The sequence below is a fragment of the Parathielavia appendiculata genome (genome assembly GCF_033297405.1).
Source record: "Parathielavia appendiculata strain CBS 731.68 unplaced genomic scaffold N657scaffold_5, whole genome shotgun sequence".
Taxonomy (NCBI): Eukaryota; Fungi; Ascomycota; class Sordariomycetes; order Sordariales; family Chaetomiaceae; genus Parathielavia; species Parathielavia appendiculata.
The window spans coordinates 633,446-656,566 of NW_026944224.1; the positions used below are offsets into that span (position 1 = coordinate 633,446).

At 55.4% G+C, this 23,121-nt stretch overlaps 11 protein-coding genes and 1 non-coding gene across 12 annotated transcripts; 5 read left to right on the top strand and 7 right to left on the bottom strand.

Annotated features, from left to right (window-relative positions):
* Nucleotides 1-740: 740 nt before the first annotated feature.
* N657DRAFT_671303 (uncharacterized protein) lies at nt 741-1,916 on the top strand (the record flags this gene model as incomplete). Its single annotated transcript, XM_062795589.1, has 5 exons — nt 741-828; nt 959-1,164; nt 1,375-1,573; nt 1,621-1,625; nt 1,755-1,916. The coding sequence occupies 5 exons, from the start codon at nt 741-743 to the stop codon at nt 1,872-1,874; spliced, it is 618 nt and encodes a 205-aa protein (XP_062648057.1). The 3' UTR covers nt 1,875-1,916.
* Nucleotides 1,917-2,513: 597 nt separating this feature from the next.
* Nucleotides 2,514-3,228, top strand: N657DRAFT_617348 (uncharacterized protein; the record flags this gene model as incomplete). The annotated part of the gene is made up of 3 exons (XM_062790518.1): nt 2,514-2,881; nt 2,951-3,091; nt 3,154-3,228. The coding sequence occupies exons 1-3, from the start codon at nt 2,792-2,794 to the stop codon at nt 3,226-3,228; spliced, it is 306 nt and encodes a 101-aa protein (XP_062648058.1). The 5' UTR covers nt 2,514-2,791.
* A 332-nt stretch (nt 3,229-3,560) lies between these two features.
* N657DRAFT_571620 (uncharacterized protein) lies at nt 3,561-3,941 on the bottom strand (the record flags this gene model as incomplete). The annotated part of the gene is made up of 2 exons (XM_062788819.1): nt 3,561-3,650; nt 3,720-3,941. The coding sequence occupies 2 exons, from the start codon at nt 3,939-3,941 to the stop codon at nt 3,561-3,563; spliced, it is 312 nt and encodes a 103-aa protein (XP_062648059.1).
* A 541-nt stretch (nt 3,942-4,482) lies between these two features.
* N657DRAFT_680302 (uncharacterized protein) lies at nt 4,483-4,702 on the top strand (the record flags this gene model as incomplete). The annotated part of the gene is made up of 2 exons (XM_062796267.1): nt 4,483-4,571; nt 4,642-4,702. The coding sequence occupies 2 exons, from the start codon at nt 4,483-4,485 to the stop codon at nt 4,700-4,702; spliced, it is 150 nt and encodes a 49-aa protein (XP_062648060.1).
* Nucleotides 4,596-6,161, bottom strand: N657DRAFT_386918 (uncharacterized protein). The gene has a single exon (XM_062787128.1). The coding sequence runs from the start codon at nt 5,932-5,934 to the stop codon at nt 4,945-4,947; it is 990 nt and encodes a 329-aa protein (XP_062648061.1). The 5' UTR covers nt 5,935-6,161; the 3' UTR covers nt 4,596-4,944.
* A 545-nt stretch (nt 6,162-6,706) lies between these two features.
* N657DRAFT_t78 lies at nt 6,707-6,780 on the bottom strand. Its single transcript has one exon. It is a non-coding gene; the product is annotated as a tRNA-Asn (tRNA).
* A 280-nt stretch (nt 6,781-7,060) lies between these two features.
* Nucleotides 7,061-9,336, bottom strand: N657DRAFT_663399 (GMC oxidoreductase). The gene is made up of 2 exons (XM_062795180.1): nt 8,906-9,336; nt 7,061-8,839 (listed from the first exon to the last, which is right to left on the bottom strand). Exons 1-2 carry the CDS (start codon nt 9,131-9,133, stop codon nt 7,223-7,225), a joined length of 1,845 nt encoding a protein of 614 aa, XP_062648062.1. The 5' UTR covers nt 9,134-9,336; the 3' UTR covers nt 7,061-7,222.
* Nucleotides 9,337-11,030: 1,694 nt separating this feature from the next.
* Nucleotides 11,031-12,309, top strand: N657DRAFT_680304 (uncharacterized protein; the record flags this gene model as incomplete). Its single annotated transcript, XM_062796268.1, has 3 exons — nt 11,031-11,235; nt 11,303-11,741; nt 11,814-12,309. The coding sequence occupies 3 exons, from the start codon at nt 11,031-11,033 to the stop codon at nt 12,307-12,309; spliced, it is 1,140 nt and encodes a 379-aa protein (XP_062648063.1).
* A 2,681-nt stretch (nt 12,310-14,990) lies between these two features.
* N657DRAFT_644508 (uncharacterized protein) lies at nt 14,991-16,630 on the bottom strand. Its single transcript, XM_062792778.1, has one exon. The coding sequence runs from the start codon at nt 16,467-16,469 to the stop codon at nt 15,189-15,191; it is 1,281 nt and encodes a 426-aa protein (XP_062648064.1). The 5' UTR covers nt 16,470-16,630; the 3' UTR covers nt 14,991-15,188.
* A 792-nt stretch (nt 16,631-17,422) lies between these two features.
* N657DRAFT_680306 (WD40 repeat-like protein) lies at nt 17,423-19,425 on the top strand (the record flags this gene model as incomplete). Its single annotated transcript, XM_062796269.1, has 3 exons — nt 17,423-18,169; nt 18,236-18,885; nt 18,927-19,425. 3 exons carry the CDS (start codon nt 17,423-17,425, stop codon nt 19,423-19,425), a joined length of 1,896 nt encoding a protein of 631 aa, XP_062648065.1.
* An 814-nt stretch (nt 19,426-20,239) lies between these two features.
* Nucleotides 20,240-21,313, bottom strand: N657DRAFT_571835 (uncharacterized protein; the record flags this gene model as incomplete). The annotated part of the gene is made up of 4 exons (XM_062788840.1): nt 20,240-20,469; nt 20,550-20,969; nt 21,165-21,215; nt 21,274-21,313. 4 exons carry the CDS (start codon nt 21,311-21,313, stop codon nt 20,240-20,242), a joined length of 741 nt encoding a protein of 246 aa, XP_062648066.1.
* A 279-nt stretch (nt 21,314-21,592) lies between these two features.
* Nucleotides 21,593-22,931, bottom strand: N657DRAFT_689868 (Translin; the record flags this gene model as incomplete). Its single annotated transcript, XM_062797011.1, has 3 exons — nt 21,593-22,595; nt 22,662-22,679; nt 22,738-22,931. 3 exons carry the CDS (start codon nt 22,929-22,931, stop codon nt 21,836-21,838), a joined length of 972 nt encoding a protein of 323 aa, XP_062648067.1. The 3' UTR covers nt 21,593-21,835.
* Between the last annotated feature and the right edge of the window lie 190 nt (nt 22,932-23,121).

Consider the following 23,121-nt stretch of genomic DNA (forward strand, 5'->3'; position numbering starts at 1 on the left):
GGGGCCGTGCGCGTGCACACTTAAACGCTGCTCATGGTGACGGATTCCTTGCGGCATGATGGCGGCCTCACTCTGGATGGGTGGCCCAGGGAAGGGTTGGAAACACTTTAAGCAGTGGAATTCGCCCCTAAAATCCCAGTACCCAATCTAAGTACACCATATCTAAGGTGCCTACGCTGGTCCTGCATCACTCGCCCTTGCCCTAGGCTCCATTCCATACCTTGCTTCGCCATGTCGGGAACGTCAAGACCGGTCACTTCCGCCTTTCGCTTCAGGGGATTCGAGAATTCAAACCACGCTTCACGTTCGTTGATTACTGGGTCAGCGTGACCAACTCTTCTCCAGGGCCGCTCTCGGGCGTATCTGGCCGGCAGCACCTGACGGCCCATCGTGGCCCTTCTCCAAGCGCTCCGCGAGCAAGTTCGGCAAGGCCTCATTATCGCTTCGGCGATACCGCACAGCATCCGTTCACCTTGACAGACGGGTAGATCAAGCCGAGGCCGTCACCCTCGCCTCTTGACCGACTAGGCGACCTTGGAGAAGCCCTGCCGACCACCGTACATTCACAACCATCGAGTGACTCGAGATCTTCCATTTCTCATCCTCAGAGCTTCCCCTAGCCTGCCGAGGCAAATCATGAAAGAAAACAGAACCCAGAGTACCTCACGGCCCGTCGTGGAGTCCGGAACACGACGGGACGCAACTCGCCCGCTGTCTACAGCTTTGGCCAACAGGAGCCCATGGAATTCTCCCTGCGGCTGCTCCTTAATGCATCGCCGTTACCTACTTGCGGGCCATCTCCCCAGCCAGCTGATAGCTCGGCGTTAAGTATAACCCCCTCCCCCCCCCCCCAAAAAACAAATCTCGTCGAACCATAACCGTGTCTCTGATGCCTCTTTTGTCTCGGATCCGGATGAACACGCCGCCCCATACGACTTGTGTGGCGAGACGGTTCCAGCCCATCCTTTCTTCGTCCCTGAGTTCCAGCCCGCTTTCCGGGAGGGACCGGGGATCGCAAGAGGCACCCAGGCCCAGGTGGAGAGACTGGTCCGTCTCGTCGGGAATGACGGCGACCTGAAGAAGCTGCTGAATGACGCGAACGAGTTGTGCGCATTCCAGGGATTTGATACGAAGACCATTGCTGTGCTAGGGGAGTCCGGGATGGTGTGCTAAACCACAGACAGCTCACCTTGTTGCCTTCCAGTCTTGATGCTGTTTCATGTGAGTGAGTATGCTGACCGCCCGGCAGGGAAGAGCAGTCTGATCAATTCTCTGCTCGACTTCCCTGGCATCGCCAAGACGGTAGATCCTTAGCTTCACATCCGTCTTCTTTGCCTTGAGTAGCAGGCTGTTCTGGCTGTGGGGTTGCTCCAGGGAGACACCAGGTCGGCATGCACCTCGGTCGGCACCGAGTACATGCAGAGAACGATGAAGCACACGGCGCCCATCGAGCACTTGTCATCGTCAGCGCTTGAGGAAGTCGTTGCCGAACTTCTGTGGAATTCCAGGCATGTCTACCTCCCAGGAGTTAAGGACCAAGGCCCGTCAGTTGATAACTTCCACCAACTCCGGCGTGAGTCGGCTCAGACTTGGGCAACTCTGGTGCCTGCCGCGTTTCAGCGAGGGTATGTTGCGCGACATGTCCGAGGGCGCTGCGGAGAGGATCAAGGCGCAGTTGCTCGAGTGGTCGCATGACATTCAGCGGCCTGACGGTGCTGAGGGCGGGCTGCAGCGGTTGACTGCTAACAGCGCAGAGGAATGTGCTGATGCCCGTGGCGGACCAGGAGGAGTCGCGGGAGCTTCTACAGGGGATGAGGGCGCTTAATGAGAGGGTCCGTGAGGTGTTGCGCCGCGGGGCGCTCAGGGGAGTTTGAGTACGGATCCGTAAAGCGGGCAGAGGTAATGCCAACAACACCAAAACGTTCAAGTCACCTTGCCAGACTCTGGTCTGAGGGCATGCCAGCGCTCTGACCAACCTGCATACAAATGGCCCGGTCGTGACGCAGCTTTCATCCCAACTCACCCGCCTGCTACGTCTTCCCCTAGTACCACAACCGCCCTATATGTATTACAGTAGATCTAGTTTCTTCCTGTCACGAGGAGATCCTACCACTTGACCATGATCAAGTGGGAAGGGCGTGGGCCGTGGGTTGTGGGCTACAACCCCTCCCATTAGATCCAGATTGACTCCCTGGAGCTTGGCGGTTCGATCCCTGGCTGAACCGCCGCCCCAACCGCCGTCCTTACGAAGTAAACCCCCCAATCAGGGGGATTTCGTGGCCACTGACCTCCGCAAGGGGGCTTGGTGGTGAGCTTTTTGTGTTTTTCTTTTCTTTCTCAGGTATCCTAGCCAAATCTTGCAGAGCTTGTGGCGGCTGTTGATCGAGGGGATTAGCTTAGGAGGTACTGTAGCATCGAACTCTAGGGTTGCAAACCTAATGCATCCAACTATTGTCCTACTATATCGTACTTTTTTCGCTCATAAAAGAGAGGCAGGTGGGCGGGGTGTTTACTTTGACAATTCACTTGTTGAAACCCCCTGAACATGGCACCATGCCCGCTGTGGACTACCATAGCTCCCCCTGGGTGGGGCTACCATGAAGTCTCGCAGCTGCAGCGCGTCTTTTGCCAGCCGAAATCTCAGCTTGGACGGGGCGAGCAGTTCAACATTCATGGCATCCAGTCCTCTTATCAGATTTGAGCATTGGCAGCCCTGGATGATTCCTACCCAAAAACGGACTCTAGTTTGCGCTTTACTTTTCGAATCCCTTCTAAATTCCAGCCATATTTGATGCGCCCTCTCTCCTTGTCGTGGCGGTCTCTTCGCACGTATGCGACTGACCGAAAATCTCGAATCGGTCCCGTGCTGAGCCTGGAGCATGTAAGTCGAGCCCACTACAAGCCATAACCTATTGGTGTGTAGATTGTCTTTAACCCAAGACAATCCCAGTTCGTCCAACGGGCACGCGCACTCGCCTTCTACCGCTCCATCCTCCGCAGCACGCGCCACATCGCCGACCCCCAAACCCGCGCCGAGACGCGCAAGTTTGTGCGGGACGAGTTTGAGCGGCATCGAGGCGTCACGGATATTGTGAGTCGTTCTGCTGCAGTTCGAGAGAAGGAATTGGCGCTGCTGACCCGGGAGGAACAAAGGACCATATCCGCTACCTCTTGTCGACAGGCAAGACGGAATGGGAGAGCATGGAGAGGTATATTAACGGCTTGTAGACCAAGACATTACAGTAAAACAAAAGTCACTAGGCGGCCGCTGGTCATTTGTATAGGGCTGGTTATTTGGCGGCCCCGTTGTTTTTTGCCCATGCGTGTCACATCCCGTTCCTTGTGTTTTCCACCGGGGTCACGTTGAGCAGTGATATTCTCCGTGTACTCGTCGCTTGCTGGATGAGTCGAGTCCCGTCGATGCACATGAGTGCTCTCTGCTCCGTCTTCCCAGCCGTGTCTCAAACCAGTCTATGCCCCAATGCGAACTATCGTACAAGAGCCGCAATTCACTGGTATCAGAACAGCTCTCTTTCCGCCGCGGCAATCGACTCCATCTATTAGCCCTGACGCTGCTTGTGCCTTGGGTTCGCCGGGCATATAATGTATAGATAGCCGTTGTGTCGTTTGCTCGCTTTCCGCCGGACGACCTGCAACAATCAGCACCTATTCCGTGAAGTACACCTGCTCCATCTCTTTGATTCTCGGCTTGTTTTTACCTTGCAATGCTCGCACCGCTTCTTGATGGCGCTGCGCACCTTCATCCCCCGGGCCTGCTGCTTCTGGAACACGGCCACGCCGCTCTGCGCAGCGGGGGCGGCTATAAGACTAGCCGTCCTGCAAGTGGCATTTGCGAGCACGGCCTGCGACAGACACCGGGAGGTCTGGATCGCGGGGAGTTGTATGGTCGGCCGGGCTGATGAAAGGGACAGAGCGCGCATCGACGAGGCGAGCGACTTGGTTGCAGATGCGGCTGACCGCATGATATGCGATAGGCTCGCCATTGTTGGGAGTTGTGTGTTTTGCAGCGTGGACGGCCGCCCGGGGGTGGTTTGGCTCGCTTTTGGGGGTCGCTCGCGGTCGTCGTCGGGTTTGGAGGGAATTGATGGCGCCGAGATGGATTCAACAACCAATCGAGAACAGCGGGCCCAATTGCGAATCTTGGCATTATCACGTGCTTGGGTCTGCGACTGTTTTGGGAGCAGAACCCTAACCCTCTCTTTTCTCTGTTGCCTGGCATCTTGAGCAGTGAGAGCTTTCCAGTTTCTGAACCCAAGCGGCGTTCAAGGACTTCTGCTTGGGGAAGTCTGTATGCTACTAAAGAAGGTAAGGCCGTCGCATGGTGTCGGGTCTACCATTGACCTTCTCTCCAGCATGCCAGTGGTGCAAGAGCATATAGCAGACACCAAAAAGCTCTCACCGAAGCCACCACCACCCACGCTCCAAATCTTGTATTCCTGATCAAGGTCCAATTCTCCCAGAATGCCACCCAATCTCCTCGCCCTCGAAGGACACTTCTTCTCCACCGCCGTCCCGCCCTCCCTCACATCGCACTACGCCGAGCAGCTCCGGTACGTGCTTGATTTCAGGATTTCGATCATGCCGCTCTCAAAACAACCCAGGACTGACCCTTTTCACCAGAATTATTGTACAACATGCCATCGATGAACGGTATAATTCGGAGGTCAACAGCTACTTGTAGCGCCTCGACCCAGGTAGCTCCGCAATATGCCCAGGGGGAGTAGAGGCTTGAGCGTGTACCTGCATACAGTGGTCATACGTACACGCTGACCCTTTCCTACAGTCACTGCCATCCCGGCAGGGGGCCCGTTTTGGATGCTTGTACGGGCAATCCAGGTTGTAGTCAGGGCAGCTCCATCGATTCGGACACCATTCTGGTGTGGACGTGCTCGCTTGGCTCAAGCTTGATACAACTTCTTCAAGTCAGACGTAAATCGTACACAAGTACTTATTCATCACAATGAGATACTCACCAGTGACCAGTGTCGGCGCGAGATAGGATGAGGTCGTGCTTGAGGCCGCGGATCCTCGCCCCCAATCTTCGCTCTGCTCGCTTTGGACGGGTTGTGTTTGAGCTGTCAGCGTGCTCCAGTAGCTGTTATTGGGCTGAGGTGGAGGTCGAGGCCATGGATGGGCCTTTGAACACCCCGAGTTGATCCTGGGGCAGTTTAGGCCATTGTGACAATGAGGCGACTTGGGGTGCCATTTGGTACACCCTGGCACGCAGCAGTTTTTTCCAACTTCGCAGTTGGGTGCCCAGGGATGATTGTTTTTTCGGTGACAGGATGGCTCTCGACATCCAGACCCGCGAGGACACATCGGCTTCGTGCTCTCAACCCCAGCCTCCTGGCTCCCTGAAGTTACGCTTGCGCTTGAACTCCGCGTGAGTGAGACCTGTGAGACAGCCAAACCCTGGGCAATTTGAACTGAAACATGGGATCCGAAGGTCGGAGCCGGCTGCCAGCGCTGGGTCGATTGGGCCCCTCGTGACTGCGAGTGCGGATTGACAATCGCGGTCTGCAACAGCTGGACTGTCTCGCGCAGTTGCGTCGTAGCATCACGCAGCGCTGCCGCTTCCCTTTCGAACCGTTTCTCGTCCAGTTTCCACTTGAGGCTATCGCCAAATCCCATCGTTTGGCCCGGGTATTTCTGGCGTATGTCGACCATACTCTTGAGCGCGGAGCGGCATGGCATGAGGTGTGCTGCTAGCGATGACTCATCGGCGACCTTTGCTTGACTGGTTTGGGAGGAGCAAAAGCGTTGGAAAACGTCGAGCTCGGAAATGAGAGCATTGGCGGCCCTTTCGCCGGGGTTGAAGACATCGGGAGCGCGAGAGAAGTCGGCGACAACAGAGCGCGCTAGAGAGAGTACATTGGGTACGTCGCACCCAAAGGGCATTGGAGACGGCGACATGATGAATTGGAGTTTGGACCGTAGATGATTAGCTCACCCGGTGAGTGCGTGATTCGTGGGGTGGGACAGGGAAGTTCTCCCAATCTCCATATGAGGAGAGGAAACATCTGAGGACTTTATTTACAGAGCCTTGCGTACATGTACCTACCCAGGCCGACATCGCCTCTACGTTGCGTGGTTATGCCCAGGGCGCGTACAGCGCTTCTTGCAGTGATGGACGGGAGGGGTAAAATGTGGCCCCGCGCCGTGGCTCACTCAGCTCAGTCGAATCAGCTTGTAGTTTGTTCGAGCCTCGCTCGCCTAACTAAGGTACTCTCGTTGGACGTAACCAGTAAGTGGCTTGTCAGGGCGCTTATCCGAGCTGAGCGGCATCCGGGTTGGCAGCAGGAGGGCTGAAGAACGATATTATTAGAATTCCACACCATTGGCTGCATATGTGAAGAGGGAAAGGGCATGATCAAACCATCTTGCGCGCGCAGAAGCCCAGAACTGGACGGAAATGCAATAGGTTCTTGGACAAGTCCTGTGCGACGCTTGTACATTACCACATGTGAACGGAATACGGATATTCCGAGCCCAAATAGATACAAGCTAGCCCTCCGGTGCTCAGCCATCCTGTTCAAGAGATCGGGGAAGCCGAAAATGCCGAGGCTCTCGGTATCAAATACCATAAGATACTATATGATCCCAGTTTCCAGCGAGCTAGGAGACAAGGGTAGACTATATCCGCATTGACCGTTGTCAAAATGGGTAAAAATAACACATAGTAATACTCCTCCGGGAAGGCTCGAACTTCCAACCTCCTGATTAACAGTCAGACGCGCTAGCCAATTGCGCCACAGAGGATTGACTTAATTTGTTAATCATTTTTAACTAATATAAAATTCAAACTCAATCAAGCTTTCAACGTAGTGTCAATGTTGTTCCGGCATATCAGCAAAGTTCTGTAGCAGCTTGGGAAATGTCAAAGTGATTTTGCTTTCTGTAGTTAGTAGAATTCAATAGCATACTGCAACTCAATTTTTAAGTGGGCTAACTTACTGATTCTGTTGATAACTCACTTAACAAACAGGTAACGTTAACGTTAAAGTTAATACGCATCAATTTTCGTCTACTAATTATGTCCCAACAATACAGACGATCTTTTTCTGCGCCGAGGTATCTCTTATACGTCAACTATCTTACCAAGTAGCACAAACTGCCACTAAGCTACCTTTCTTACTGGTAAAGAAATCAATGCCTGAATCGCCAGATCGTCAGATGACCCCCCCAAGTCACAACCCCCTAACTAGATAGCCCCGAGGCGATCCTCCTTAATCAAATCCGCCGCCCGCTCAGCAACAGCATACACCACACTTTGTATATTCCCAACCGGCTCAAGCGGGAACACGCTCGCATCAACCACCCTCAACCCCTTCGTCCCATACACCCTCAACCGCTCATCCACCACCCCTCCCTCCTCCCGCGGCCGCATCGCGCAGCTGCCTGCAACGTGAAACACCGAGATCTGCCGCTGCCGAACAATCTCGCGCGCCGTCTCGAGCTTGGCATCCGCATCGGCCCGCAGCGCCGGCTGCCGCTTGCCGTCCGGTTGCTTGAGGATTCGTCCGAAGGGGGTAGCCGGGTCGACGATGCGCTCGACAAACTGCACCCCGCGCGCGAGCAGCTCCATATCGAGCGGATTGGCATTGTACCGCGGGTCCCAGAGGGGCGGGGCCTTAACGTCGGGACTGGTGACGTGCACGCTGCCGCGCGAGAAGGGCTGGTTGAGGATGGTCATGATGGTGATGTAGTTTTCGGGCAGTACGGGCGTGATGTAGTGGGCCATGCTGGTCGGGCGGTCGGGGATGGAGACCTGGCTGGGGAAGAGGAGGTATTGGAAGGCGGGCTCGGTGGGGGATTCGATGAGGCTGCGGATGATTTTGGCCTCGGGCGTGGTGAGGGTTGCTTCGTGCTCCGAGAAAAGGGCTGCCTTGGCTTCGACCGAGGCGATGCCGGTGCCGTCAACAAGGGGGGCATAGGCTACGCTGATGATGCTTTGGCCGAGCGGGCCGGCGCCGCCCGACCGGTACATACCCATCAATGTCTGGAGGACGTTGGGGTCGCGCAGGACGTCGCCTGAGGGCACGCCGTCGGCCACCTCGAAGCTCTGGCAGACGATGGGATGGTCCTGGAGATGCTCGCCGACGTTGGGATTGTCGACGATGACGGGAATGCCGTGCTTCTCCAGCAGGTCCCGGCCGCCGACGCCAGACAGCTCGAGGATCTGGGGTGTTTGCAGCGCGCCGGCCGCGAGGATAACCTCGGTGCGGGCTGAGACTTGTCTCTTCTCGCCATCCTTGGTGATGATCTCGACGCCCGTGGCAACGGCATCCCCGCCGCTCATTGTGTTAAAGAGGATTTTGTTCACTAGGGTCTCGGTCAGCACCACGAGATTCGGCCGCTTGGCGACTTCAGGCGCGTAATAGCCGGTGCAGGCATAGCTTCTGGTGTGAGTGACAGGGTCGATGCTCGCGTGGTTCTGGAAGGCACCCAGCGCCTTTCCATCACGGGGGTCGCTCGAGATACCAAGACCAAGGTCGGCAAACGTCTGCATCCAAGCCTTGTTTGTCACACCATAACCCTCACTGAACGAAACATGAATAGGCCCGTCCCCCTTGGCCAGGTCCTCGTTGAGGTAGGTCAACCCAAGTAAGTTCTTGGCGGACTGAGGTGGCGGGTGGACAGTCGCAAATTTGCGAAAGTAGGGCGTCAGCGCGTCATAGTTCCAGCTCGGGTTGCCCAGAGCAGCCCACGCGTCGATGTTGCCCTTGGGCGGGTACATCAGCATCAGAAAGTTCAAGCCCGAGCTACCGCCCAGCATCTTGCCACGAGACTGGTTGATACATCGGTCTTTCAGGGTCGGCTGTTCTGCGTATTTAGCTGCTGCTGGTTGCCTCCAATAACGGGGTTGTTGTCGGATGCTGCTGACCTGCGGCGGCGAGAGGAAATTCCAGTCGTACTCCTCCTTGCCATACAGAGCACCGGCCAAGCCCGGGGTGAGGACCAAGGGGTCAGCGGTGCGATCAGCCCCGGCTTCGACGACGAGAACGCGGACATCGCTGTTCTCGGTGAGACGATTGGCGACGACCAAGCCAGCCGTACCGCCGCCGACGACAATGTAATCAAACGGCTGATCGAGGGAGCTAGCAGCAGCCATAACGGGAAGTTTCTGATAATCTGACTGGCCAGTGTGTCGGACAAACTTGGAAATGAGGATGCGAGTCGGGGAACACAAACCCAGGTCCGTCCCGGCTGATCGCTGAGGGTGAACTACTTGTGGGAGACTTGGAAGGGGTGGTCAACGTCGAGGTTCAGAGCGGCCAGGGGCAAACCGGCATATACAGTCTGGAATCAACCGAACAAACCCCTTGCCCCCTCCCCCCTCCCCCATAACACTACCACCAGGTCTCCGGTCATCCTCAATTTTCCTGGCGCAAGAGGAGTCGCTCACCCCTTCGAAACTTGAGACCGGCAATGTACTCCTGGAAGGGCTAAGCGGTGGCTTTCTGCAGTGACATTGTCACATTGCTCCAAACTTTGTCGAGGCAGATCATTTCCGTTTCATGCAGTAGCAGGGGTCGCCTGTTATACGTGTGCCTGGTATCAGGCGGGGACATATCAGGAGTCGGAGGATGCAGGCCATTCATTGTTTCCAATGCAACCTTGACAATCACGTTTGTCGAGGGCAAGAAAGACTGAAATCGAGATCCTAATGTATTTTCAAATTACGACACGCTTGTTTTGAGCTCAATGGACTCGGGGTCGCCAAGTGCTGAACAACTTGATTCAACCTGAGGTTTCCAGGTTGATTTGCAGACGTGCCCTGATTTGTGATGGGATTTGCAGATTTCGCGAGTGCACGGGTGGGGTTTCCGCGCCTTCCATAACCGGCAACGACCCGGGGTCCCCGATTCGCTTAACGAATGTGCCGGTGGAGTTTCAAAACGCCACCCCCCGGAAATCAGTTCGCTTTGGGGACCTCCAACGGCTGCAGATGCGGATCCGACCAGAAACTTGGTGAACTACACAACAAATGCTGCGGAACACGAGAACCGTTGACGATCCAGAAAAAAAATTAGCAAAATAGTATGCGCAGTATTACGGGCTGAAGGGAGGTGCGCAGATCTTCACCCGCAATGAGGTTATTTTCCCGCACAGATGCCACGCTAACGAAGCACATTCAAGGATGCAACGTTGAGCTCGGCACTTCTCCGAGAACCGACATTCAGGGTAGCATCGGGAAAGCTTGTCCCCTTGTCCTGAAGCAGGCATTCTTCCCGGAGATGAACCCTGGTTGAACAAGGACGTTGTAACCCATCCTCTCCATCCTCGAAAGCCGACACGCTCGAACTTCCAGGTTGGCCTTCCACGCCACAAAAATACGCCTCCTCATTCGGGGTCGGCGCTATTGACACGCCAGCACGTTCCCCGCCCTTTCTTCCCGGACATGGCGGAAGCAGTTTCCGGGACAGGTCCGATGTTACCTCTGTGTAGGGTCCAGGGCTGTCTTGCTCACCTATCGAGTCTCGAAGCTCAGTACTTGGCGGGACTTGGTCCCAATCCCCTGCGAGCGTTATGCTGATGACTTTGGGCTTCCCAAGCTAATATCTGGTCTGGATTTCCTTGCCGCCTGTTATATCTGAATCTAATAACGTTACATAATCGAGATGTTTCGTATTTTCTCTGGCCTGTGTTTGACGGCACTCTCTTGTGAGAACTAATTCAGGCCGTGTCTCTCCACAGCAGAGCAGCCAGGGGCATGCCATCCTTTACCGGTAAACTTATCAGATATCCTGGAGAAAAGCTGCAGCGCTTGCCACAGGAAACAATACCGACACCTTTCCCTTTGTTCCCGCTCCTTTCTATTTCTCTGAACTTCAAAAAGGATCATCACTCCAGGACGCCATTCATCACGTTTCGGGTGGACATGATAGGACCGTTGTATCTCGCCAACACTTCTACGGCTTTCCTCAGGTACTCTGCCTCGTCTTGGTGTCCTGGTCACTTATGCAGCCGCCGTGAGCAACCATTGGCATCAACAGCTCGCAGACGCCATGTTTGAATACGTCGAGTTCCCGCCTCAACCCATCGTCAAAGCACACCTCGTAATCAACTCGGTCCTGGCTCTTCTGACGGTAGCGGTAGTGGTCCTCCGCCTCGTGGCTCGCTTCCTGTCCGGCGCCGGGCTCTGGTGGGATGATTACCTCATCCTGTTCGCCCTGCCTCAGGGGCTAGGTATGGTCATCATTCAGGGAATGTGTGAGTATTCAGTTATCTCTCTCTGCAAATTCGTTAGCCTACGATTGCTAACATTTACCGTTTTCAGGGGCCCCAATGGGAGTTGGCTACAACATGCCCGAGACGCTACCGAACTTGGAGACGATTCTCAAGATGCTGGTCGCCTACGAGCTCATCTTCTCGACCACCATCAGCACCATCAAGATCAGCGTCCTGATTTTCTACCTCCGCGTCTTTGTGAACCGAAGCCTGCGCATAGCCACCAAGGCCACCCTGGTTTTTGTCATGCTCTGGAGCGTTGGTAATACCCTCCAGGTCTTCCTCATCTGCCGACCCTTCGCCAAGACGTACAGTCTGACCGTCGAGGGCGTCTGTGGTGACCAGATTGCCTCCTTTATTGCCATCGGCGCGTTCAACATCATCACCGACCTGATCATCTTGACACTGCCGCTGCCAACCGTCTGGTCATTGAAAATGTCGACACCGGCTAAGTTGGGTCTGACGGGCGTCTTCCTCGTTGGTTTGATGTAAGTTTCGTTGCATTTCCAATCCCTCAAGGCCTCGAAGTCAACGAAACGTCGTACTGACAAGCCTTTCAGTGTCAGCGTAATAGCAATCATCCGCATCGTTACCCTAACCCAGCTCGACCTGATGAACCTCACGGGGACCATGATCTGGGCGGATTTCTGGTCGGCCACCGAGCCCAACTTGGGCATCTTGTGCGTCAGTCTGCCCATGCTGGGCTCGCTCTGGTCACGCTGCGTTGCGACCCGCCGGGGCGAATCCAAGCTCGCATACCACTCTGAAAACGCCACCAACGGCAGCACAGGGTTCAGCAAGCTGAAGAATCAGAGTCAGATTGACGACTGTCAGGAGATCCCGCTGGAGAACCTCTACGCTGCCAACCAGGAGGTGCATTTCCAGTCGGCGGTCACGACGCGGGCGAACCCCGAGCTCGACTCGGATAGAGCTGCGGATACGGACAGGGACAAGGATACTGGGTCTGAGGTATCCCTGACGGATCGGGCGCACCACCGACATGACCCGGGTAACGGCATCAGGGTGCAGACGAAGTGGACCATCTCGCGAGACTGAGATGTCTGTTTTGGCGTGTGTATTCAAGGCACCTACATATCATGATATCCATCTGTCATATCCTTCTCTTATTGGCCGTTTCCCTTTGTCTTTGCTTCTACCTAATCAACGTGGCTCTTGTTTCTCCCTTCCAAGCCCTTCCCAGATCTGCTGTTCTGCTCGCCAGTGAGGAAGTTCCAACGAGTCCCCGGTTTAATGTCGTATGGCGGCGGACTGACGGGCGGTGGCTGAGGCTGCCAGATGCGTGAAAAAGGCCCCGACCAGATGAGGATTGGGATTTGCGAGTTTCCACAAGTGGGCGTCCAAGGTCCGATGCACAGGTCGCAGTCGCGCAGATTGCCGTAATCGCTGTGTTTCCGAACGCGGCTGGCCGATGGCCGTTGCAAAATAGTTCGGTTCCAAGGTCCGTGATTTTGGCGTGGAAGATAAACGCTTTGTCATTGTCTCCAGTGGCCGCGAACCCTCCTGCATAGTCACGCCGAATATAGTTTCTCCCTTTTTTCTCTACACACGCAGGTACCTTCAGCTTGAAGGTATTCTCGTGATGGGCTCGGCCATCACAGTTGTGATGGAGCTGTGGCCTCGAAGCGTGAGACACTGTCGTGAAGCAAGATTCTGTTTCGCAGGGCGTCTGTGAGCATGAGCGGTTTGCCCACGAGCTCCGAGCACCTGACAGTGGCCTCCGTGACCAGGACGACGCTGCCGGACGAAACCATCATGTAAGTGCCCATGGTAGACAACAAACAAGTGCAACTGTCACTTTCAAAGAAAGGAATCTGAGAGACGAAGCGAGAGAAGGATCTGTGGGAGCTGGATCGATTAAGCTATTGAGCACCTTTCAGGTTTGGAAACAGGAGCACATTTAAGAGCTCTCACGATTGAACCCTGCCAGTTTTGGATCAGCCTGGGTCACGGACTACTACTATAGTAACAATGAACTGAGCTTGATTGTCATGAGGCAGATAAAGTTCATGTTATACTCCGTACCGATTGCAACATCGGATGATGCAAGTGGGACGGACAACTTCCTAAGTGCTAGAAGTATTAAAAGAAGTTCAGCCCACACTACTCTAATCACAACAAACTGGTGTAGGTAGATATGGAAGAGAATAAGCTTGGTCCTAGATCAAACTTCGATTGAGATGGGAAATTGTGTGCTGAGGCGGCCTGAGTTCTTCAATGAGACGGCTAATAGAGATCTACATACCTAACGAGTCAGAACCCGAGGCTCAGGCCAGTCCAGCTCCCAGGAGTCTAGCTGCTCATCAAAGTCGTCACAGAAGAACCCTGCTGTTCGTTCATGAAAACATTTATCAGCTGCAACCTGGCCACCTGTTCCATGAAGGTTCATTTGATTCCCATTAAGTAATCGACCATTCAAGAGGGCTGTGAAGAAGATACCTTAGTTGTGGATCTAACATAATACGTACAGTGGGGGTCCAAAAGTCTGCGGCACCCCACATCAATTAAACGCGCGACGCGACGCGATGCTCAGCATCTTCAATCTTCCAACAAACAGAACTCCAACCCACCATGCTCAATTTGAACGAAATCGGTGCCAGATTGACGATCGGCCGTCAATCTGGGCAGGAACTATCACCTTTTGCACGTGCAGCCATTGTTGGCGCCGTTGGAGCTGGGGCAAGTCAGTCGGCCGTCGCTCGCGCGTTTGGCGTCAGCCGGGCCGCAGTCCAACTTACACTTCAACGGTTCGAATCTTCAACCACTGTCGGATCTAGACCTAGATCAGGTCGGCCAGAGGTCCTCACACGTCGGGAGAAACGGTATATCATCCAGTTGACAAAGCGGAACCCTCGCCTGTCAATACAAATGCTCATAGACACAGCTGATGCTCGGATCTCTCGATCAACGGTCCGCCGGGTTCTCCGCCATCATCGCATGCGGAAATGGCGTGCACAGAAGAGAATCCCACTGACGAAGGCTGTAGCAATGGATAGATATAAGTTTGCTTGCTTTTGGTTGGGGAATATCGAGGTGTTGATCCGAGTAAGTGACTCTGAAGTTCACCCCTGAATTTACTAACGTCCCTCTTGTCTATCTTCGACGAATCGTCCAGACTCAGATTGACCAGCTGATCGACTCTATGCCTAAGCGATTGGCTGCGGTTAAGAAAGCCAGGGGTTGGTATACAAAATATTGAGCTGAAACCTGGGCTTTCATCTGTATGTATCTAATTTGCTAGGCCTTTTGGTAGTGGAAAGTTATGCTGAGATACGTTATTGGGGTGCATCATCAAAGAAATGGGTGGCGGGGAATCTCGATGCGGGGTGCCGCAGACTTTTGGACCCCCACCGTATATAAAACGAACGCTGGCGGTGCTGCAGGTAACCTGGAGCGTCACGGGAGTGTTGAGATGAAGATTGAGGTCATTGTAGAGCGGGGACCGGGCCCAGATCACAGATGGACTCGGAAACAGTCCAAATCAGAGTCGTATGATGAATCAAGCTGCTCACCCCAACTCGTTGAACGACAGGTTGAACGACAGCACGAGTTGGGCCCATGGATCTCGTAAACTGACAACTACAAGTCGACAACCCTGATCCGGATTAGTTCGCCCAAGCAGGCAAGTGGGAAGATACTAAGCGCGGTCTTGAATCAATGTGTTCACTGACGCCGCGGCGGTAACTGCAGCATCTGATATGGCAGAATGATTCTCGGGACTCAAGTACTTGTGGTTTCGTATTTGGATCAAGCTAGCCTCTCCGATCAGGTAGAAAAAAACCTGACACAGCTCGGCAATAAGGAGTCCAACCAGTCTATTACAGGTTCAGGAGCGCTGCAAGACGTGTTTCAACTTTCTGAGCGTGAAAACTACCAGTTGGCTCCGTCGTCGTGATTTCAACATCATGAACGAAAAGTCAGTAGCAGGTGAACTTGGAGTTATCAATCAACCCTTGGACATGACCTCCGTCATGGTTGAGTTTTGAACCATCCCTTGCCGCCTTCTGCTGCCTGATAGCAGTGCTGCTGATCTTGGAGGCGAAGTTCTCCGTCTTGGTAGGCTCATCTTCATCAATCTCATCGGCATCGAGCACGTCGACCTCAAACACTGAGAGCGCATGCCAACCCAGCTCAGCCCGCTTGTCGTTGACAGCCTGCCCCCCAGACCTCGTCTCGCCCGAGACCACCAAAGCCTGAATGTTCTCCTCGGTGATGGTTGGCCCAAAGGCATCCTGGATCCGCACGCACCGGACCTGAATTGTCCCGTCTCGGAAGATCGTTGTGAATTCGCCGTCTCTCTCGTCAATCCGCGGTCCAGTGCCGTTTTTCCATCCGCGCGGCGAGAGCTCGAGGAGTCGGGCCAAGAAGACGATGACATTCCTCGCTCGTTGCTCCCACGGTTGGACGTACTCGGCAAACTTCTTGCTCTTGAGCATCTCGTCGCCCGTGATGCCAATGATGTACCGACACGGCGGTGAAGGGTCACCCCGCCGAGGAACCTGAAGCAAAAGAGCGCCAGCCGTAAGGAGCAGTTTGTGTCCTGGGTGTAGATAATCAAACGTGCCACCCAGACAGACTGTCTGGTACGTCGCTGTCTGTGGCGGCAAACTCGATGCGTCGGCCTTGGCGATGTGCATGGTCAAGCCGCCCTCCACGGGGACGAGCTGATCCTGCAGCAGATGCTGCCTTCCCTCGGCAACCTTGAGATAAGTCTGGTACACCTGGTAACCCATCTCGCTCCTAACGGTAAAGATGAGATTCCAGGGGAAGAAGGCCGAGGCGAAGGTAGCCATGTCGACGATGACGGTGTTATTGGGCTCGATGGCAGGGCGGAGGTCGTCGGTATACTGCTTGTTGCGGTCACCGTCGATGAGAAGGACAGTTGCGTCGACCGACCCGGGCCCGCCGTCGACCTCGGTGCTGATGGAGAGCTGGACGCAGAGGATGGAGATGATGCTGTATACACCGGCAACCAGCGCCTGGGCTCGGGGCCAGGAGAGAGTCTTGGAGTGAAGGAACTGGCCCTGCAAGACAGGACAGGCGACTGCGACAACTAGCTTGGCGGCGCCCGTCGGTCGCTTCACCTTGGAGAGGGCCGCCTTGAGCGAGGATCGGTAGGCAGCATTGAGCGAGGCACGGCTCAGGGGGTCCGGAGGGTAGGGGAGGAGCAGAAGCGACGGGAGGTCTTCTTGTCTCATGGTGTGATGGAGGGTGGGCGATAATCAGAAGACATGAGAGATGGGCTTCCACGAGAAAGTTGTTGAATTGGGACCTTCACTCGATGGGATGATGCGGACCACGATGGTGAGGGGTGAGAAGCAGTCGGCGGAGGAGTGATGAGCTGCGAGGTGTCTTTTTTTCTGGTGTGCGCAAAGCTCACTTAGCCTCCTTCAGAGCTACTTGTGAGAAGCGGAACAGAGGAAAGTTGAGTTGTACTACTCCAAGTGTTGACAGGACCTCGGAGGAAGGGGTGGTGGGGTAGTGAGGTAGATGTGGGAAGAGAGCAGCGGGTGGGTGGTACCAACGGGCAGCTCAGGTTACAGAATCCGGCAGACAAAGCGCACAGTAGGTCTACTAATGGCCACAATCCAACATCGTTTGGCTCTCCTGATTTTATATTCTTACGGAACAGCTGATGAAGATACTCACATCAACCCTCAGTCAGTCGGAAGTGCGGGGCATCATTTGGGGATCACCTTGGAAGCAAGAGAGGTTCTGAGTATCCGTAATCCATACCTGCCCGGGACTTACTGTGGGGCGGTTGCCCAGACCCACGAAGCTGTATGTGACCAACATGTGTCCTGTATTGGCCCCGCAGCGCCCATGGGCGGGCGGTTACCCTTCGCCCAGTCGCTGGACCAGATATTGCTGCCAGATTTGAAGCTCCAAATATCACGCTGTTCCTGCACGCATTTTAACGCCAAAGCGTCATCGCTGGTTTGGGCTCTCGCGCCCATCAGCCTGCCTCACCTTTGCGGCTGATACAGGCGCTTGCTTTCTGAATAACCCTACAGGGCATCGGGCGCACACATCCATTCGCGTCTTGGAGGCTTCGAGCTTGGCCTCCACCCCACCTCTCCATATCCGGTCCTCTATCCGCAGCCTTCCACCATCCTTCTGGTCCGGAACCAGAGGCACCATACCAGCACAGATGAACCAAGGACAGCAGTACCAACCGCCACGGCGGACCGGTACCTTCTCCTCACATCCCGACGAGTTGCACATGTCGTCGGGCATGGCCCCTCAAAGCCAACAACAGATGTCACCGCGCGACTATGCGACCACCGGCGCGCCACACATCAAACTTGACCAGATATCCCCGAATCTCCCGCAACTGCCCAGCTACCAGGGCACCGGCTCCGTGCCAAATGCGCTGCAGCCGGGCGGACTGGGCGCCCGCCCGCCCACCATCCCGTCCAACACGGCGCCGACACTCTCCAGCATGCAACATCAGTCTGAATACCAATCGCATCAGCACCAGACAGGCAAACCCGACTCGCTGAGCCTGTCGCACTCCTACTCGCGGTCTAGCCCATCGACGCGCTACGAGTCTAGCGGGTCCGGCTACATACCATACACACCAACCACTCCCGGCGGCACGACGGCCTCTTCGCAGTACATGTCCCCTACCGACTCAAAGTACAACCCCCCGAACTCTCAGCGCAATGTCTCCAATACACCTCTCGGGCTCGCCGATATTCGTCCACGCGCCGACTCGAGTCTCTCGGACGGCTTGCCCGGAACGCCAGGCTACGACGTGCTAAACCTGCAGCCGCGAACAAGCAACTACATGGCTCCATGGGCCCTCTACGCCTTTGACTGGTGCAGGTGGGCCCCCCAGGGTAATGGTGCCGGCAAGCTTGCTATTGGCAGCTACCTGGAAGACGGCCATAACTTTGTGAGTGGCTGGTGCGGCCCGACTCATATGACATCCTTCAAGGCTTACTGACTCCTTGCGCTTCAGATCCAAATCCTTGATGCCCATCTTTCTCCCACACCGTCTGATGTCTATGTACCTGGGGGTTCTAAGTGGACCATGGACTTTACGAGAATCGCCGAGGCCACCCACTCATACCCCGTCACGCGGTTGCTCTGGGAGCCCCCGTCATCACAGAAGCAGTCAACGGACTTGCTCGCGACCTCGGGAGACCACCTCCGATTGTGGTCGCTTCCGTCCGATACCCAGTTGCCAACTCCTGGGACGTCCATAACATCAAGGAACGGCCGAGACATGCCCGTCACGAAGCTCACACCGCTTGCTCTCCTCTCCAATTCCAAGACTCCCGACCACACCGCGCCGCTGACCTCACTGGACTGGAACACGGTCAATCCCAGCTTGATCATCACCTCTAGCATAGACACGACCTGCACCATTTGGGACATACCGTCCTTGACGGCAAAGACGCAGCTGATCGCCCACGACAAGGAGGTTTATGACGTGCGGTTTTGCGCGCAAAGCGTCGATGTGTTTGTCAGTTGCGGCCAGGACGGAAGCGTGCGCATGTTCGACCTGCGCAGTCTCGAACACAGCACCATCATCTACGAGCCCACGGGCAAAGAAGAACGAGGTACCTACCCCTCCCTCCGAACTATCTCACTCCTCTTCTCCACAATGTATCTAACATTTTTAACGACGCCAACGGCGGCCGCATAAGCCCGACCCTCGCCCAACAGACCCTCTCGCACGCCCCGCCGCTCTTGCGGCTCGCGACCTCCCCGCACGACCACCACCTCCTCGCGACATTTGCCCAAGATTCCAACATGATCCGCATCCTCGACGTCCGCCAGCCGGGCCAGGCCCTTCTCGAGCTCCGCGGCCATTCGGGCGCCCTCAACTGTGTCGAGTGGTCCCCCCTGCGCCGGGGCACGCTAGCTTCGGGAGCGGATGATTGTCAGGTGTTGATTTGGGATCTGATGAACAACCAAAGTGGCCAGGCGCCGCCGCTGTCATCGCCGCAGGTTCCGGGTGCACAACAGCCGAATGGTGCCGGCGGTGCGGCCGCGGGCGGGGACAATGTCAGGAGTCCGGTGGCGAGCTGGCAGTGCGAGTATGAGGTGGGCAACGTCGGGTGGGTGCCGCATTTGGCGACGGGGGAGTATGGCGAGTGGCTTGGTGTGAGTGCCGGGCGTGGGGTGTGGGGGGTGAGGCTATGAATCAATCTGCCTTGTTATTCTTCTGTTTTCTTCGTTGTGGCCTGCTCGCTACTACTCTTACTACTGGGGTTGTATGGTGGGTTGAGGTGATGATGAATGTACTGCTGTGGTGGAATGGATAGATGAACAACATAACCGAGGAGAACCATGAAGATAGGGGGCTATGAGGGTTGTCACCAAAGGTGGACTGTGTGTCTGTGTGTGTGTGTGCGCAACGCAAAAATGGCGGGCCACAATGAAAACTGGGTGAGGGGAGGAGAAACAAGACTAGGCCTAGCAACCGGGCCTGAGTCCTTAGCGGTGGTCTACTTTAGCAGGGCAGGAGCAAGTTGAAGACTCAATCGAGCATTGTCCTTCTGCTGAAACCCCTCTACCTGCTTGGGCATCTACCGTCCCTACGGACGTCAAAGTCGTGGTGGTTGACGGTTTGGGTGGTGAGGTGCTCGTTCGACTTTCGGTGGGTGTTAGTGTGGAGCTGAACGTAAGGGTTGAATCCGCTCAGGCAGAAACATAAACATCCTGAGAGTAACGGTATCAAATGGTGAGGGCTGAGACCGAAAGGCGTTGCTACCTTCATGATTTCTTTTCTCAATCAAGTGAGATAAGTCAGTGATAGGTCCCCGATAATTTGAAGCCGCAGGCTTGTCTACCATCAGGCACCTGCCAGGAAATAATGGTTGATGGCTTTTGAAAGGGGAGATCCATAGGGAGAGTTCGACAAATCATGTTCCGAGATCACTGTCCAGCTCAAGCAGGCGTGCTGACCATCGCTCATCATATTTTCGTATCTAAAAAACACCCATATACACACGACTTAAAGCTTCTGCATGGCGGCAATATCCGTGGACTGGACGTAGTCCTCGAAGTCCTGGATCTGCTCCTGGAGCTCGTCGAGCGAGATCTTCTCGTCCTCGACGACAAGGTTGATCTGCAACTTCTTGATACCGAAGCCGACGGGTATCAGCTTGGAAGCACCCCAGACCAAGCCGTCCTTCTCAATGCCGCGGACTGCGGCCTCGAGGCCAACCATGTCGGTCTCGTCATCTGTGGAACAAGGAAGTGCGTCAGCAACCATGCTTCTCGAGGCCGAATAACAGCTATGTGGGAGAGACAAAGAAACGTACCCCAAGGCTTGACATCAAGAGTGACGATCGACTTGGCGGCGACCTTGGGCTTGGCCTCCTTCTTCTTTCGGTACTCGGCGAGGCGCTCCTCGCGGATGCGGGCGGCCTCGGCGTCCTCCTCCTCGTCGTCACTGCCGAAGAGGTCGACGTCCTCTTCCTCCTCAGCGGTCGGGGCGGCGGCGACTTCGGGGGCCTTGGCCGGGTTCAGGGTAACCTCGGCGACCTCAGGCCCGTAGACGGTGTAGGGCTTGCTGGCGTCGCCGGGCAGGGTGGCGAAGTCGTCCTCGTACGAGGCAATGTGCTTGTACCAGCGGGCCGCGTTGGGGTACTTGGCGGCGTCGGGGTTGGCGCTCAGGGCCTTGAAGACGACGACATCGGCCTGCGAGGCAGAGTAGCTGCGAGGGGGGTGAACGAGGTCAGCTCAAATCTCCGGTCCATAAAAGAGTGGTACAAGCGATGATGAAGAACTAGCTGCCTGAGGGAGATTCAGAGGTGCACACAGTGCTGGGGTTGTAATCATTTGCAGGTCTTGAGGCTGCTCAGCAACACGGACCATAGGGATCATCATGGAGAGGGCAGTGTAAAAGGGAAAAGCTGTCGCGGGAGGGAATTGACTGAAAGCATACCCGGTGATGTAGGAGCGGGTAAGGAGCCAGTTGTTGAGCACTGCAGCGGCATGAATTAGCAAGATTTCCGATGCGCGCAGTTCTTGGAGAAGGCCTACCGGTAAGACCGGCATCGGAAAGGAGGTCGGTGAAGCCCATTTTGAAGTGTGCGGTCGCGGAACGTCGAAGTGGTGAACTAGAGTTTGTTGTGCTGTCGGTAGCTGCCCAAGAGAGATGGCGGGGTAAGGAGAATTTTGGTTTGGAAAAAAGAGAGAGGACCCCGCAGGCTGACAGCCTAAGGCAGCGAATTTCGGCAACCCACATTGGGAAACTGAATCGATGAAGGTGAGTGGGGGCAAGGTTCCTTCCGTCCAGGGTTGGAGCTCAGGTTCAACGACCTGAGCCAGAAATTCGGAGCATCAAGATGTTGATCGGTCGCCTGAATAACGTCACAAACGAATGGCGTGTCTACAGGGTGAAAAATCCTGCTTTCTTCCCTCTGACAAGGTGAAACGAGCAAAGTGACATACCTGAACCATTCAACCATTTCCCAGCTAGCTCCTCTAAAATAAGCAAACCCGCCCTTTGCACTTATGGTCTGCCCGCTGAACAACAAGCCCATGCGGTAGAGCTACGAACTCAACAGAGACCACCAGCTAGCCCATAACATAACTAAAGCCATCATTCCAACTCGTCACTCTGCCCCCCACCCTGATCTCCCCCGGCACTCAGATCCGGGACCCAGCCCTTGGGCCGCTCACTGCCTCTGATGATCCGGTCATAGCCCAGCCGCTCCACCTTTTGCACCGACTGCCTCGTGACCTCGAGCTTCTTCTCCCACTGAAACTTGTTGCCCGACGACACAGGCAGCATCTCGAAGAAAGTGCCCAACTCATGCATGTCGTGGACAATCGTCCGCGGCTCAGCATCCTTGTCGTCACCGCCGCCGGCCATGGCACCCGTGAGTGCCGTCGACGTGGTCGCGAAGCGCATCATCTCGCCCGTGAGATCAAACACCCCGTAGAGGTAGTCATCATGGGTGAGGGAGATGGTTGGGAGTTCGGTAGTAGCTGGTGCTGTAGCTGGTGGTATTGGCTTTCCTTCGGCAGTGGCGGTAGCGGTACCTGCTGTGTCGTCGCTGGCGTCGGCCATGACCGCGTCCTCTGAGGCTGAGCCCGCCGCTCCTGCTCCTTTCCGGGTCAGGTCCTCGACCACTGGGCTGAGGTCTGCGTGGCTGATGAGGGTCTGGGTCCTCAGGTAGTGCGCAAAGGTGAGGGCTTCGACGAACTCTTCGAGGCACATCAGCGACCGAGCGTACCGGTACCGGTTGATGCCCTGAATGTCGGGGGCTAGGGTAGCTAGCAGCTTGGCGATCTCGGCCAGGCGGGAGTCAACCTCGAATTGGATGTTGCTTGGGAGTTGGCTCTCGATCCTTCGCACCCTAGTAAAGAGTGAGATTCAACTCAGTCGCTGGTCAAGTTTTTTCTTTTAGCGTAGGTTTCTATACCGTTGTAATGAGAAGATGCTGCGCAACGTCAGCTCCCATTCTTGGGTAGAATGGCACTTCTTAGTGAGACTCTCACATCTTCTTGCTCAATGCCGTGATGTCCCGCGATGCCTTGACAATGCGCTCTCGACGGTCGTGGTGCTCATCAAGCTCATCGCGGATGCTCTCGAACATGGGCGTGTATGCATTCCTCACAACTTGCCTGGGAACCGCCTTCGGCCCATCCTGCCGCTTTGCATTTCCATTCCAATCGCGTTTAAAACCGGACATGTTGCAATGACAGGGCTTCTTTTGGGTCTTACTGTGGTAGTGTTTGGCTGTCAGTGAGAGGTGGGCTTCCAGGTCGGAGTCAGTATCTGTTGACGTCAGTGGATGATTGGGCTAGTCAGGGAGGTTGTTAGCGGCACACTCGCTTTTAACGTTAACGTTAAAAAGGTGCACTGCAGTGCTATGGTACAGT